Source organism: Peromyscus californicus, unplaced genomic scaffold (assembly GCF_007827085.1).
Source record: "Peromyscus californicus insignis strain IS unplaced genomic scaffold, ASM782708v3 Scaffold_11__1_contigs__length_118956290, whole genome shotgun sequence".
Lineage (NCBI taxonomy): Eukaryota > Metazoa > Chordata > Mammalia > Rodentia > Cricetidae > Peromyscus > Peromyscus californicus.
The window spans coordinates 96,960,722-96,976,991 of record NW_026294402.1 but is presented as its reverse complement, the minus strand read 5'-3'; the positions used below and the strand labels follow the sequence as shown (position 1 = coordinate 96,976,991).

Below are 16,270 nucleotides of genomic sequence, written 5' to 3'. Positions count from 1 at the left end.
TGGGTGGGAACTTCCAGCATGTTCCAATAATTCAAGGGTTAGTTCTACCGATTGGAAGACCTGAAGACTCTTTGTTCTGACTTCTTCCTGGCTTGTCATTAAAGAGTTGGTTCACCCGTGGACCCCCCACCCCAAGGATGAAGCGCAACACGTCTCGTTTCTGTGTCTGGCAATGAGGGACATGATAAGCCCAGATTTGGGAACACAAATCTTTTTGCCCTTCACACTACAGCTATGAGAATGGTTTCCATGGTTACAGCAGTTTCTCAGAGGTGTCTGGATTTTCATTTTTTTCCCTTCAGTCCCCTAAATGTCTAATTTATGAGTAATCAGTTTAGGCAACCTGGAAAGTTTCTTGTATGTATATGAATATCAAGAAACATATTATATATTCAAAACCCCAAAAGTAGGTTGACAGGCAAATTTTTGGCACATTTTTCTTCTCCCACTATAAAAAGAAATTTGGACTGACTTTAAAATGTTCAAGTTAAATAAGATTCAATGAAAGAAACACGGCCTTCTGATTCTTCAAAGGCACGTGAGCCGCAGAGGGCTGGGGCTGACCTAATTATGTTTTCTTTAATGTGGAAGAGCTATTTGCCCAACACCCCATTTGCATCTCGCCATCACATTCAAATGACGGGGACATTGATTTCTTTTTTAAAAGCATCCTTTGAACATGAAAGTGTTTTTTTTTTTCTTTCCTCCTTGTGAAAGCAGCGATAAGGATGGATCGATAATTACATTGTTGGATAAAAATGAATATAAATTTTATTGAAAAACAACCCCAGCAACAGAGTGAGGAGAGAGCATCTTCAACAGCCAGCAACTCACACAATTCAGCCCACACCTTAGAAGAAACAGTCACCTCTGCAGCTTTGGCTACATACTCCAAATGAAAAGAAACGGCAGACTTCAGATGAAGTACCTTAGAAATCTGACAGTCGTGAGCCGTGTGGTCACACCGTTAACCCCATGTTTACTGCGGGTCAACCAGTGTCGTCCAAGAATTAGTGGAGAGAGAACCCAACCGCTTCAGCAAGCATGGCAAAGAAAACTCCAGAACACTGGGGAGACTTTTCTCCTTTTCAAGTCCTTTGAGAATTTCACTTTATTGGCAACGTGTCCCTCCTGCTTCACGACAGGAAATGGCTCTTTATATCTAGCTCAAATCCTTCATGCTTCAGTTAATCTATTTACGTCTCTTTAATCTCAGCGGGCCTTGAGAAGTCCATCCTGGTGGGACAATGAAACATATGGAGAACTCAAAATACTCACAATCAGACAGAGAGCAGTCCAGCTGAGACGGTGGCACTTCTGAAGTGAACGGAAAAGAGGTTAATTGCTCCCTTTTGGCCCACCACGCCCCATCCTTCTGCATCCTGGCACCCATCCTGGGGCTTGCCTGGCAAAATGCTGAGTTTGATCAGTTTCAGCCTGTCATTGGCATAGCAATGAGTGTGATCAAAGCGACCTCGGCCAGGCAGGCTTGTGTCCAGGGGTTCTGTCTCAGGGAAAAGATTTCTGGGCAAAACACTCTTAATTCTTATCACATTCTGTGTTTTCTCACCATGCCAGCCAGGAAGTCTCCCCAGGCTCTTCTCACAGTCTACATGGCAACGCTGACCTCGGCGTATCCACGGGGGACAAGAAAGCACCTAGTGATTTTTAACAATCATAGATCCAGTCGGGTATTTGCAGAGGTGGTAACTTCGCACATTGACCACCAGGGGGCGCTCGTGCCATTCGATCGGCCACTGGGACTCGTGGACCGGGAGACAAAGAGGGGGATTTGAATAAAAAGCCTTCAAAACGCAACCTCCAAATTTCCAGCCTGAGCAGCATGCGTGTAAAAATTCATGAAGATTGGATTTAGTTTCATGTATCTTTACTTCCGTGGGAAGAAATGCAGGCGTTTTTCTGAGTGCTCCTACAGCTGCCTTGACAAAGGGGCTGGCTGCCTGGTTAAATGAGGAGTCAGGGGCCTGCGGATGACCCACCACGCGCTGGGAGAGGCCGGGCCTGGGTCTCTGGTGCTGAGGACAGCTCCTGTTTTGTGGGGGGGGGGGGGGGTAGCGAGTTCTACCAATTCTACCAGTTCCCAGGTGGACTCATTATGCGGTTTTGAAAAACATGGGTATCATCTTCTGCAGGGCTAGTAGTGGCCGTCAGGGCTGTGTGTGTGTGTGTGTGTGTGTGTGTGTGTGTGTGTGTGTGTGTGTGTGTGTGTGTGTGTGTCAGGAATCGCAAAAGCACTTACTATTTTGTTAACACATAGCACACTTCTTTCTGCTCGTAAAATAAAAGGGGTGAGGAAAGGCTGTTCCTAGGCTGGGCAAACTCCACCGTTTCCACTCCACCTCGTAGGTGATGCTTCCGTGACTTTTGTGCATTTTCTGGGAGTGAATGACAAGAGGTGGACAGCTGAAGACTGCCAGAGGACCCAGGACACAAGCCAAGGCAGCTCAGCCCCCAGTGGCCATGCTAACTAGTGAGGCTGCCCAGCTTGGTGGAGGGTGGCTATCTGGTACCAGGTGAGTGGCAGTGGGGGACCTGTGGGAAAGGAGCTGAAGGGAGTGAAGGACTGAGGTTCTGGGATTCTGGATCTTCAGATAGGTCCCACCCGGCAGACCACCCACCCAGAGGTCTGGATGGCTACGGCTGAGTCCTTCCTGTTGACCTCTACAGTCCCAGAAACCAACACGGGGCCATGAAGAAAAGGAGGCTATGAGGATCCTAGGCTGGCCCTGGCTGCATCCACGTGGCCTGAGGACAGGTGGGGTGGCTCTCAGAAGTGAAGGATGGGGGTCCTGAGATAGGCAGAGTGGGCAGACTCCTAGAACCCAGAAGTTCGGTGGGGACCGGGCTGGAGTGCATCTGTGCACTGGGACTTTATTGTAGTGGCCTCTTGGGGCCTTTCTCAGGCCTTCCCTGCCTGCTGCCTGCTACAGACTGCTGGTTCCTCAGCCGTTGCCATGGAAACACCAGCCTCAGGTGCTGCTGAGGGCCAGTTAGGCAGCTGAGGTCTTTTAGGACAGGCCTGAGCAAGTAAGAGGCCCTCAGCTGTTCCCAACAGAAGGTTGAACTCAGGGCAGGAGTTGTCATTTCAGAGAAAGACAGGAGGGAAAAATGGCTGATAGGGCTTTTCTCAGAGACAGGGACAAACATTCTCTCCAGGGGCGTGTGGTGGTCCTTTACAAGTTTTGCTTGTAAGGGACCCTGGAAGCCGCAGGTCATCAGCCAGGCTCCTGACTGGTCGTGTAGGCATTTGAGGTTCCTGCGAAAAACTGACGATGGGCCTGGGCTCAGGCTGGGAGGCCAGCCCTAGGCCCTGAGCTGAACTCTGGTAGGCACATGGACTAAGGATCTTCACCCTTAAGTGTGCGTTGCTGGACTTCCAAAGACACCACTCCAGCCCTGGTCCCCACCCAGGACACCCCTGTGTGCACACAGCTGTCTTCTGCCCTTGCCCATCCCAGAGATTCACAGGGGTTGGGAGATAACAGCCTCTAGTTGGCTGACGGTCAGTTAGCTTCTTTTCCACATCTCCCTTTCTGCAAGCTCTTGAAGAGCATGAAGGGGCTAATGAAGAGGCTCTAGGAAAACAGAAGATGGGCAGGCCCAGCATCCCCTGTGGGCCAGAAGCAGTGGAGGAACACTGTATGACTTGGGTGGCTGACCTCTCCGATAGATTCAGCCTCAGACACCATTCTCTAGGCATGGTACGGAGATCTTCCAACATGGGCAACATCTCTGCTTTCGCACCCAGCTCTACAACACAGCACTAACACATGATGGGCAGGCTTAGGCACGGGCGTACACTTCACAATATCTTGGATTTACATAGCACCTTTTTTCTTCTAAAGGGCCTTTGCCTCTGTCCCTCCATCCACAATCACACTGAGTGGAGGAAGCCCTCAGCAGCACAAATTCCTCAATGCCTGGGACAGAGCAGGGAGACGGAGGCAGAAGCCTGGAAGTCATTTCATGCAGATCAGTGGTGTCCCAGGCTCTCTGCACTTCACTTGGGCCCTCCCTGGGCAGGGCTGGCCTTATCCCCGGGAGGCTGTGGGTAGGCAGCCCCTCACTGGTCGTTCACTTTGTATTTCAGGATGTAGGAGTAGAAGTTGTGGTTCGCATTCTCTAGCACCATGACGTAGACTTCTTGGCAGCCAGCAGTGTTGCAGCTGCCCTCCCAGTATCCCTCGGGGTTAAGGGTCAGGGGCCATGTGTCCTGCCCTTTCACCAGGGCTTTGGCAATGCCGTGCAGTTTCAGTTTGAAGGGTATGTTGCGGTTGGCTGGAAGCACACCCGAGAGGGGCTCCAGCAGCTCATTGCCCTGCCCCCAGTTGCCGAAGCTCTCGGGGAACATCGGCCAGTTCACCTTGGTGTTGGCGCAGCACAGGAGGTAGTTGAAGACAAAGACGAAATTGCCTTGTTCTTGCCTCTTCTTCACAAAGATTTTAAGGGCAAACTTGCCAGCGTGGGGCAGCTGGACTTTCAGCTCTGTCCTCTTCTCCCGGTTCAACTGGAAGATGTATCGCCGTTGCGTCTCCTCGGTGATGGGGCCGTCATCTCCATGGAGGGAGGCCAGGACACTGATGCCCTCCTCCACGCCAAAGCTGATGGAACAGCGACCATCACTGGTGTGGATGATGGGGTCAGGGTGGGAGGGCTTTGTGATGCCCATCTGCTCTGAGAACCAGCTGGGGCCCACGGGCTGGTGAAGCTCAGTGGGCAGCCGGACAGAGAGGTCTACGTAGTTGCACTTGAGTGTGTACTCTAGCACTGAGCTGTAGATTTCAGAGTTGCCTTTGGCGAAGATCTGCAGCTTGTGGGTGCCCATGGTTGGAGGGTATACCTCCAACTTCATCCCATTCTTCCTGAGGCTCAGTAACCCATGCTCCTGTTTGCCATTGAGCATGAACATGAACAGTGTTGGGGCACAGCTCTCAATGGTGACGGTGGCTTTCCCATTCACTGTGGAGAGGAAGTCCGGGTCAGGTGAGATGGGTCCGGTATGTGCTGGTGAATGCTTAACAACTAGATCTCAGGGGGAAGATGTGACTTACGGGGTGTGTCCATGTCTATGGTATAAATGTTCCTAGCCAGTTTGATTTTACCAATGTGATGTCACTGAATATGGTATTCTTCTGCTTCATTTAGGTGAATATTTTTGAAAGAGCTGATAACTGGGGGGAGGGGCCAAAGAAAAACCCTGCCCCGGCCATATGTGTGCCTTTCCTTTCCCATTTGGTTTACATCAGGAGAAGCCTGTCTGGATGTTTTACCTGACTCCAGAGCAGGCAGGGAGTGGGCTCAAAGGGCAGAAAGAGTGCCATGTCCCTCAACACACACACACTCTCTCTCTCTCTCTCTCTTTAAAGATTTATTTTTATGTGCATGTTTGTATGTCTTTGTGTGAATGTTGTATGTGTGTAGGGGCGCTGGATCCTCTGGAGCTGGAGTTACAAGTGATTGTGAGCTGACTAAAGGATGTGGGTGCTGGGAACAGAACTCAGGTCCTCTGGACGAGTACCAAGCTCTCTTAAACACGGTGATATCTCTCCAGTCCCTACAACTCTTAAGTATTCCTTTCACATCCCTCCACAGTGGTGATTCTTCATGGTGTCACCAGCTGTCATACGAACACATTACCAGTGGGAAGGCCTTCACTCCAGGGATCGGTGCCCAGGAGTGTTAATAGGGTATGTTCCTGTTTTCCCCTCCCCATACTTCCTTCTCACATAGGAGTGCCATAGCTGTTTCTGGAACCGGCTTTGGCAAGTTAGTGCATCCATCCCCTCTCACTCCTGCCCCACCTTGACCTGCACTTTTGTGTATCTTTATCTAGGTCATTGTTTTCCACCTGGCTTTTGCAGCTCATGAGGGCTTTTTCTATCTAGGCTTCCCTGGCTCCCCAGGACAGTGCCTGCTCTCAGAGCTCGGCCTTCTGTTAGAAGCTGGCCACCCCATCCCTTGCCCCAGCAACTTCTCCAGCCCTGTTCATGGATGGAGGCTGGCAAAAGAGAAGGCTGTCTGGTTGATGTTCACTATTAACCCTCCATACTTGGCAAGGACTCACCCTAAAGACTTGGCTTCAGAGAGCCTGCCCCATCCCTCAGGTGAGCCGGACATGCTGGAGGGATACTGGAGGACTCTTTCAGAGAACCCACCATTTTCAGAATGACTTACGGGAGCACTTTTCTATACTCTGCCTCTGCCTGGGCTGAGGGCTCCGTGGGAAGAGCTTGGTGCCTGTCTTAGAGAACCCTTGGCAGAAGTGTGCTAAGCATCTCAGAGGAGGTGAAGTACTGGGGACCCCAAAGGCCTTCTGGAGGAGGCATCCCGGGTACCCCTCCATCCTTCCTGCTTCTTCCTTCCCTCCTGTGCCCACTGATCATGCCCTCATCTCCAGGCTCTCTTCCTTCTCTTCCCTTTTGCTCCCCGCCTCAGCCTCCCCCTCTTGCTTCTCTCCCATCCCTAGTCTTAAGGCAACTCACAACCACCAAGAAATATCCCTCCAATCTGTAGCATGCATATGGAATTGAGTTTTAGATTAGTATAAATTAAGAAATCTGGTGTTTACATTTTTATGTCTCCCAAAAAGGCAAACTCAACTCAGCGACATGACTACGACATTGTTGTGGTCTGCTGGAGTCTTTCTTGCGGTTTAATGTCTCACAATAGAGACCACAGACCTCTAGCAGCCCCAGGTGCAGGAAATGAGATTCAAAGTGAGCAGCCTGAGCAGCCGTGGCTGTGGCTTCAGCAATCGGAGCTGCCACATGTCTGTTACTTGCCAGAGGCCGCGGGAGCTCTGTATCCAGGTCAAGAAATCTACGGGGAAGTGCAAGGGGCAAGAGGTACCTGCTCTCTGGCTGGCCCCTGGCTTCACCCTTTGCCCTATCCCCTTACTCCATCACCCTGCAGTGTAGGGTGGGGTCAATGCCATCATTCCTCAGGCCACCCTAGCTGGTTGCCTCTAGGAGCTCAGGCCTCTGTCTGGGATGCATGGAGGCCCCCTGGTGGCAGAGCTGGTGCTGATGGGTAGGGTATGGCTCTGGTGAGAAGGGGGAAGTGGGCTGACCAGCCTTCCTGAATCCCACTGTGTGCCATGAGCCGGACCAGGCTCTGGATTCTCAGAGAGTCATGGGAAACAGTCCTTTAGGGAGAGCCCTTTGAGACCCATGACTGCGATTCTGGGATCAGGTCTTGCATTTCAGAGTGTGCAAACACCCCCCTGCCATGGTCCCCATGGCGTGTCAGGGGATGACAAGGGTCAGTTCAGGCCAGCCATGGGAGAGAGCTAAATCTGGTGGTCTGCTTTCCTTGGTTCACTCTAGTGGGAGGGGCTCCAGTCACTACTGGTGCCCGACCTGTGCACCTGCCTCTCCTTACCTGTTCGGATCATGGATGTCTCTGGGTGGGCACTCAGCATGCCCTTGTTGTAGAATTCACTCTTGTGGTACATGTTGTTCTCGAACTGCCTCAGAGACTGAGGCGGCTTCAGCAGTTGCCAGTTTTTGTTGTCTGGGAAGTGGTCCTCAATGAACAGGGCGGGGTGTGTGAGGAAGTAGAATTCGTTGTAGCTGGAGTGGAAGAAGGCGTGGTTAGGAGCCCTGTGTAGGAGTAGGCCTGACCACCTTCACCCACGTCTGGGCATCTCACAGGGGAGCTTTGGGACACCTTTATTCAGTTGACCCAACCACTGGAGGGGTATTGCTGGCAACTGAGTGGAAGTGGTACCATCTGTGGTCCTAAGGTGGGCACTGGAGACTCTTTTCAGTGGCTGTGTCCAGACCCTGGGGCCACACAGGATCTGAGGCTCCTTCTGAGATAAGGCCACAGCATGAACTTGTGACCTACTCTCAGAGCCTTAGGATGTCAGGGGTAGGGTGGGGCAGAAAGGATGGCCCCCTCTGTGTTTAATACCCAAAAGGAATTTGAATGGAGCAAAAGCATGACCCTTAGAGCAGGTGTGGGCAGTGAGGGCGTTGAGAGGTGGAGAGGCAAGGGGCCAGTGCTCTAGTTCCACTGGACCCTTCTTTTCCCTGTGCCTGGGGGGGGGGGGAGGTATGCAGCGGGGGAACTTCCGTGGCCCCTTGGGATTGGTCAGAGGTGGAAACAAAGAGAAGCAGAGAGAGACTCAGCCTGGGCTTAGGGAGGCTTTGCTCTGCCTCAGGAGGCACTGTTGAGGGTAACAGATGTATGTAGGGTAAGCGTGGGAGTGCCAAGGTTTCACTGCGCACATCCAAGAGAACAGTCAGTTTCCCAAAGAAAGGTGATCAAGGCTTTCTAGGGACAACACAGCCCATGAGAATGCCATGCTTGGCTGTAGGTCAAGTCCAGGGTTGGCCGAGCCTTGAAGGATGACCATCGTCCAGCCTGTACCATGGGGGCCCAGGGCGACTCAGCCCACCTAGAGCTCTCCTCTCCGCCAGCCTCGATCTTCTTCCTCCTTCCTCTTCAGAGAACAGGAAGTGGGAGGAGAAGAGGGAGAATCTGAGCCTATAGCTGCTGGCAGTGAGGCTCCTTAGGCCTGCCCCTTCCCACATATGGCCTGGGTAAACCCGAGGGGCTCCTGGGTTTAGCTGGAAGGGGTGCCATGGGGAGTCCGAGGAGAGATTTAGTCGTGGAACGGTGAGAAGCTCCAGCTCCTCACAAGTGATCCAGAACCAGCTTTGGGGAAGGTAACTGTACCTAGGCAAGGCTGTCCAGTCTTCCTCTCCCACTTGGCCCTCCCCCCCCCCCCCCCGCAGATGCCTCCCTCCTTCAACCTGTGCCCCCCACCCTACACACAGACCAGACACTTGGCAAAGGGGAGCCTCGTACTTACAGAAAGGTAAATTTGGAGGTGGTCGTGTCCACCAGGCCACTGCCCCAGGTGCTGTCCAGCAGGTGCCAATGGCCCTCAAGGTACACAGCATTCCAGGCATGGTCGAACTCTCCAGAGAAGCTTTGTCCAGTCTGGTAGCCGAAGCCCTTGGAGTAGCCAGGCACGGTGACACACTGCACACCAGCGATCCTGGGGGTGGGACATGGGTCTGAGACGGGGCTGGAGTGCTGGGGGTGGGGACAGGAAGCCATGGTGCTGGCAGGCCCTGCCTGTGCAGACCGGCTGCAGCCCCGCTGTTTGCTACTCCCCTGAGACGCTTCAACTCACTTCTGAAGTGTCTCCCCAGGGCCTGCTTGACATGATCCGCTACACCGCTCCTCAGGAGGAAAAAGGAGGACAAGCGTGAGGGTGGCCTCAAGAACACAGGGAGCAGGGAAACCAAGATGCTCTTGGAAGAAAACCAACACAAAAGAGCTGTGCACAGAGGCTGGGAAAGCCAGGACACCTCGGGAGGGTGCAGGTGGCGGGGGCAGGGGGGAGCTGAGACCCAACTCCTGCCTCTGCTCTCCCAAGCATATTTGCATGGAGGACCGGAAGGGCAGGCATGCCGGTGTATCCAGAACTAGGGAGAGTGGAGTGGCTGCCAGGATACCTGACCATCAGTGCTGACTTTCTCGAATAGGGAACAGAAAGCACCATGCTGCGTTAATGTCTTTCACTGCCTGCCTGACCGCCTGGGCCACTGTGCTGGCTAGTTTTATGTCAGCTTGACACAAACTGGAGTCATCAGAGGCGGGAGCCTCAGGTGAGAAAATGTCTCCACAAGACTGGGCTGCAGGCAAGTCTGTAAGGCATTCTTAATTAGTGATTGATAAGGGGAGGGCCCAGGCCATTGTGGGTGGGAACACCGCTGGTCTGGTGGTCCTGGGTTCTATCTGAAAGCAGCCTGAGTAAGCCTTGGAGAGCAAGCCAGTAAGCAGCACCCCTCCATGACCTCTGCATTAGCTCCTGCCTCCAGGTTCCTGCCCTGTGTGAGTTCCTGTCCTGACTTACTTTGGTGATAAACTGTGATGTGGAAGTGCAAACCAAATAAGCCCTTTCCTCCCCGAGTTGCTTTGGTCATGGTGTTTCATCACAGCCATAGAAACCCTAACTAAGTCACCGTTTTGAAGTCTCTATCTGTTCTGTGATGATGAGTGGAAACATTGGCTGGCTAGCCCTGGCTCTGGGGTCTTTTTGACAGCGTATCCCTTTTGCTAAGAGCAAAGCAGGCACCACTTTTGGGGAACTTGGACTGAGGGAGACGGGTGCCAGTCACTTTTGGAGACATAAAACCAGGCCTGGGCTGTGGCCAACACTCCCAGCCTGAATCAGCAAGGCTCCTGAAGGCTGAATCAGCAAGGCCCCAACACCCACTGGCCCTCCTCTTCCACAGCTTCCCCCCCACCATGGCTATGGAAGAATGGACAGTGCCAGCCTGACCCACTGGAAGCTGCTGGCCCTGGTGCTACCAGTATCCTGGTGCTGCCTCTGTGAATTAGGAAAAGTTGTACTGCCCCAACACTTTTCTTGCATTCCCCCCAAAACCAGTATAATAAATACACAGGCCTATGGAGTCCTGGATATCCAAAGGGACTCTTCATGGAACCCTTTTGCACCAACAACTGCCCCGCCCTTCCGCCCCAACCAGTGCTGACCCTGAGCATCTCTCTGATGCCTGCTGCAGGGAGCAGGGCTGGTTCCGTGGGGCACCCTCTGAATGCATCCTGTCTGAATCCCCCATGATCACTTTACACAAAGAGGTCTTAGAGTAATGGGGTAAGATGATCATGCATTTCCTGTGAGGACAGGGAGAGGTTTCCCCGTGAAGATGAATATTTAGCTAGTATTTAGGAGAATGCTGCATTGAATATTGATCTACACTTAACACATCGTTGTTGAGTTATGGGGCAGATGAGGTATCATGAAACTGAAGAGCTTCTCCTTCCTCACATTGTCTCATATGCAGATGAAGATGATGTGTTACCATGTCTGCTTTAGCCTTCCTCTCCCTGCAGAGCCATGCTGAGACCACCCACACTGAGACTCCTTGCAGGGGATGACATTCGGTGGTTCCTGTCCTTCTGCCCACAGTGTCAAAGGGGGTTTGGGCCCCTGGGGATTCCCAGGCAGTCTCAAGAGATGATAGCAGCTGGGCCCTGTAAAAAATACTTCAGGAGCACTTGGGGACAGCCTGTCAACAGACACTAAGAGTAGCTAGACCCTGATGGCAGGATTTTCTGCTGGTGATGGTCCAAAATGAGTCCCAGAGCAGAAGGTTCCCGGGGCAGGAAGCCACTGCAGACAGTCTCTCTGAGTGAAATGCGTATATGTGTGGAGAAAGAGGGCAGAGGGTGGGAGAGATTCTTGATCTCTTGGCAATGGGATTATGGCTGGTTTTATTTCTTTAAATTCCTCTGCACTTAGTTGTTGGTTTTTTTCGAGGGGGCATGCTGCAGCTCAGGGGCAGAGTCCTTGCCTTGCATGCATGAAGTCCAAGATTTAATCTCCAGTACCATACCAGAAACGGGGGAGGGAGGGAGCACAACACCCTTTTAAAACAATGAGTATATGTTACCTTTAGAAGTGGGAAAATCTATACACACAACTTAAGTTATATCCTCCAGTGGATAATTTCTCACTGTTGCTCAGAATGTTGTGTATATAAATTTTAGTCTGCTGTAGAGGCAAAGGGAAGTCCTGACAACCATCATGTTTGAAATGGCTCATTTCACAGTAGGGGCAAGTGGTGAGTGGAACTGCTGGGCTTTGGACTGTTTGATGGTGCTTGCTCTTTCTGCTCAGAGCGTGGGGATCAAGAAAGGAAGGAAGAGAGAAAGGAAGGAAGGAAGGAAAGAAGGAAAGAAGGGAGCGTTTAGCATCCACACCATCTCTGGGTGCTGGAGTAAACTGGGAACCCATGTAGGCAGTCTGGACCTCTTCCTGGGAGAAGCCTGTTTTAAACAGTGTGCTGGGGGATATTCTTCCACCAGGAGAAGAAGGGGAGAGAAGACCTGAAGAAGCAAGTGAGGAATAGCAGGAAAGGCCAGCCCAGGAGGGAGAAAGGACCACAGTGGCATGTACCTGTATTGTTCCAAGCTGGTGTGGGTGGCTACAGGGTGCAGCCAGGAAATCAGGACTCTATTCCTACCTCTATAGTCACCTGCAGTGACCTTGTTAGGCTCATTATGGGCAAAAAGAATGGTTGGCGTTAAGTGATCTCCAGGGGGCGATTCTCCTCTGACAGGCTGAGGAGAAGGAGGAAGGGCTGTGGGGAATGCCAGTGGCAGCACTAAGATGAAAAATGAACTCAGCTGTAAGTTTATGCATTGCTGGAGTATGGCATGGGGATATTTTATTATCTGGCATCCATGTGCAAGATGAATTGGACAGAAGTCACAATGTAAAGTGTTGTCAATAATCCATAGCTTTTATATGAAGTAAGAGAACGCATATGTATAAAACAAGGATTGTAGAACTAGTAGTTTTGCATCCAGCCTCTCTGGTTGCTGGTCAGATCATGATCCATGACCCTTTCATGTTAATGAAAGACCACTGACTATATAAATGGTGTACCAAGCCCAAGAGTGGGTACTGGGGCACAGCACAAGACACACAACAAACCCAATAAAAGACTGTTCCAAGATGAGGCTCTGTGGCTGCCCTGGAAATGCTCATGTTTGTAAAGCAGGAGGCTCTGTGAGCTGTCACTGAGACACCAGACTGAAAGCAAAGCACTGGGAACTCTGGGATAGGAGCTGGGAGAACTGTTGAAGAAGGCATTGAGGCTGAGAAAGGTTCCCACCTGCAGAATAGCTTGATTTGCCAGCACCAAATGTGGCCCAAGGCCATCTATCTAACAACCTCAGGCTGTAGAACTTTTCCCTTTGACAGTCCTGACAGTACCAGTGTCAGTGCATCATCAGCACAGGGGGGATGTGCATCTGAATTTGCAAAGCCAACTTGCATGCAGGACTCATGAGCAAGTCTCCTGAGACACCCAGAATACCAGGAGAAAGCTGCCGGTGGCCATGTCAGAGGAGCAGCAGGTGGCAATTGAAGTTCAAGGTGTCAGTCCACCAGGAGGAAAATGTCTGATGGGTCAACCTTGGTTAGGCAAGGCTCCAAGAGCCCAGACCCCAGAATGTCTTTGGCTCCTGCTGTGCCTTTACATGCTTGCTGCTGCCATCTTTCTCTGGTGTCTGGCATGGCATGAATGGGTGTGTGGAGATCCCCACTGCCTGTAATGTAGTGTGTTTATCTCATGGAATCATCCTGCTCTATGGGGCAATTATATCTGTGGATTGTCATGAAGATGATTCTTCCCTAAATTGTACTGTCTAATTGATAATAATAATGATAGCTTATACAGAATTTTGATAAATAAAAGTAAATACAAGGGAATGTTACACAGGTAGGGCCTATGAGTTCCCCCTAAGGAGCTGCATTAGTTCATGGCTCAAGTTAATGATTAAGAAAAACAACTGAGTCCCAGTAGCCCAGCTAGCTTTAATTCTTTTAACCTTAATGTTGGAAGATGTGTTCACAGGTTTTGGAGTGTATCACACCTGAAACAAACCTTTGAAAATAACTAAGTTAGACTAAGATGTTTTTGTCAAAAACCTTTGAGATGAAAAGCCCAAGAAGATAATCTAAAGTTTTAGAAAGTCACATAGCTGAGTGAGGGACTCTAAGGTCAAAGAACAAGAACAAAGGAGCCCAATTCTTACTAGCTGACACACTTTTCCTGCTGAACTGGTTGATGACCAAAGGTGATGATTAATTCCTTGTACCCATTTTTGCCCTCAATCTCCTGATATAAAAAGCTATTGATGAGAGGGTATGCACCCTAAAGATTTAGAGTAGAGCTGACTGATTCTTTTTCATATATAAAAGTTTAGGTTTGTGATTCCTTTAAGATTCCCTATAAGATTCCCTTTCAAGATGAGTAATAAAGTAATTGGCCCTTTCTTTGTAACTGCAAAATGTAGCCTGCCAGGAAAAGACCCGACTGAGAAGAACACCTTGCTTGCCCATGCAGTTAATCTATAACAAGTTGCTTGGGTATGAATGTATGTGGGTTCTTGGGATAATTTGCTTTTCACCTGTAATATGTGAAATGTTTAATCACGTAAGGGATATGGAAAACATGCTGTTTTTTACTGTTTATTTTGTATTCATTGTAATCATTCACTTGAAAAATGGAATGTAGCCACATTGTGATTCCTATATTGCCTGAAAAACTTTGTTGGGGTATATAGCTGTAGAAAAAAAAGTATACAGTAGAGAGAACACAGAAAGAATACAGAACAGAGGAGAATAAAGAAGGAAACCATCATGAGAGAGTGTGAGGTCTTTTTCCCTAAGCCCCTCAGATGGAAAAGTCTTAGTATACACCAATGCCATGGATTCCTTTCAAGCCCTGGGATGTCTGGGAGGTTGGTTCCCCAGGCGGGGACAGAAATCTGTAGCCCATCTCCAGCCAGGGCCAGGGCTCAGGGACCCAACCAATGCTGTGAGGTTTCAGAAGCACACTTGGCCATCTACTGGGACCTGATAAACATGCACTAAGCAGGGAAATGCAAAGTAACGTTACCCGGTGACCCTGGCTGGCTTCTGTAACTGCCATGTAGCTCCCATGAATGCATTCTTGTCACTTACCAAAGTTTTGAGCATACCAGCTTGCTGGGGTGTGTCCCCATGGCTTGCTGGGGTGTGTCCGTGGCTACTGACTGAATAGGTGGTGGGTCAAGACCATGATGGTCCTTTGATACAGACATGGTCCAGGCCCTGCCACAGGAACTGTGTGATGCAGCTATAGCCTGTGAGTGGCCAGCCCTACTGGTAGTGTGGATGAAGGGCTTGGCAGGCAGGGACACTCTGCACATAGCAGCTTCTGAGCATGGTGACTGACCTTGCTTTTCTTTCACTGTCTTTTTTCACTGTTGAAAAAGTGTGGTTTCTATGCTGCAGATGGGCATAAGCAATGGCCTCTCTCACAATGTATGTTCTTGATTTCTTATAAACTTATGTTTCTCTCTATCCTGGCTACACATCTGTCCACCTCTGGCATCATGAGCTGTGATCTCAGAGGTTCCTCGTCTAATGGTGGTTCAGAGAAAGAGGCTCCCTGATTTGGGAACACACAGCCAGCTAATGGCTAACGTGAAACTGGGGTGTAGCAATCCTGAGGCACAATCTGAGAGCTTTTGAATTACACCAGAACTTTTGTAGACCAAGATTCTGCTTTAATTTGTAAGGCTTTCAGTGGTCCACAGCAAAATTAAAAGACGGTTTGCTACAGGAATAGAATTCAAGTTCTCATCCTCCATCAGTGTGTCTACAAGGAAGGGGAGTTTTAGATGTCCCCTCCAGAGGTGTTATATGACAAAGTCGGAGCTGGCAATAACTGAATTGTTCAAGCCAGGCCTGGGGGTGCAGGCCTTCAGTCCTAGCTACTTAGGAGACTGAGGTAGGAAAGCTGCCTGAGTTACAGAGTGAGTTGAAGGTCGGCCTGGGTAACTCACAGAGATGCTGTCTTAAAATAAAGACTTAATGGAGGATTGGAGATGCAGCTCAGTGATAGAGTTCTCAGCCGGTTAACATGCACAAGACTCTGGGTTCAGTCTCTGACACTGATAAAAAAGAAGAAAAAGACTACTCAGCTCCCAGAGAATCCACATTTCCCAAGAGGCTTGGACGACCACTGTGGTCATATTGACCAGCAGCAGCCATCTAAGCAGGCATGCCTCTGTCCTTGCTCTCTGCGACACAAGAAGATGGATGGACGGAAATGCTGTTGACATATGATTGGTGACAATCAGCCTGCTCCGTGTCAAAGCCTCAGACTGGTAATAAACTCCTGGTTATCTCACATCTCTGGAAAATCTGCTAGCTCGTGGTGCTAGGGCTGTGATTACAGGGGGAGAGAATTTACTGCAGGCTGCCTCTGTGGCAGGAGCCTGGGGAATTAACCTTGGCCCCTGCAAGGAGATTAGGCAGAATCAATTAAGGCTGTGGGCAATGGAGGCTAAAGAGAGACTTAATGCTCAATGATAGAAAGTCAGAAAGAAACTGGACCAGCAGTTACACAGGTGAGGGACAGGACTCACAGAACATGTCACATTGGAAACTCAGGAAAGAAAAGGGGGAAACGAAAAATGCCTGAAAATATCCAAGTCCTTACCAAAGCACTTTATTAAAATCTGTCTTTAATGAGGCCTTGCAAGGAGGCCAAAGACTGGGCAGGAAGCAGCGCTGGTCTCTGAGTACAGTCCTCTCTAAGAGGCCACCCTGACAGCCCAGCAGACTAAATCAGCAAGTGTGGACTGCACGTCTGCAGTTATTAAGGAATCAGCTAATGAATTTGCCAAACGTTTGGCAGTCATTTCA

The 16,270-nt window shown here is 50.3% G+C and overlaps 1 protein-coding gene across 1 annotated transcript in view; it reads right to left on the bottom strand.

Annotated features, from left to right (window-relative positions):
- Nucleotides 1–753: 753 nt before the first annotated feature.
- Nucleotides 754–16,270, bottom strand: part of Ky (kyphoscoliosis peptidase) — a 40,275-nt gene continuing 24,758 nt past the window's right edge. The window contains exons 9-11 of the mRNA XM_052718336.1: nt 8,840–9,028; nt 7,402–7,592; nt 754–4,980 (exon numbers count right to left, since the gene is read on the bottom strand). Coding sequence (XP_052574296.1) covers nt 4,085–4,980; nt 7,402–7,592; nt 8,840–9,028 — 1,276 coding nt within the window. The 3' untranslated portion in view covers nt 754–4,084. The remainder of the gene's footprint in view (nt 4,981–7,401; nt 7,593–8,839; nt 9,029–16,270) is intronic.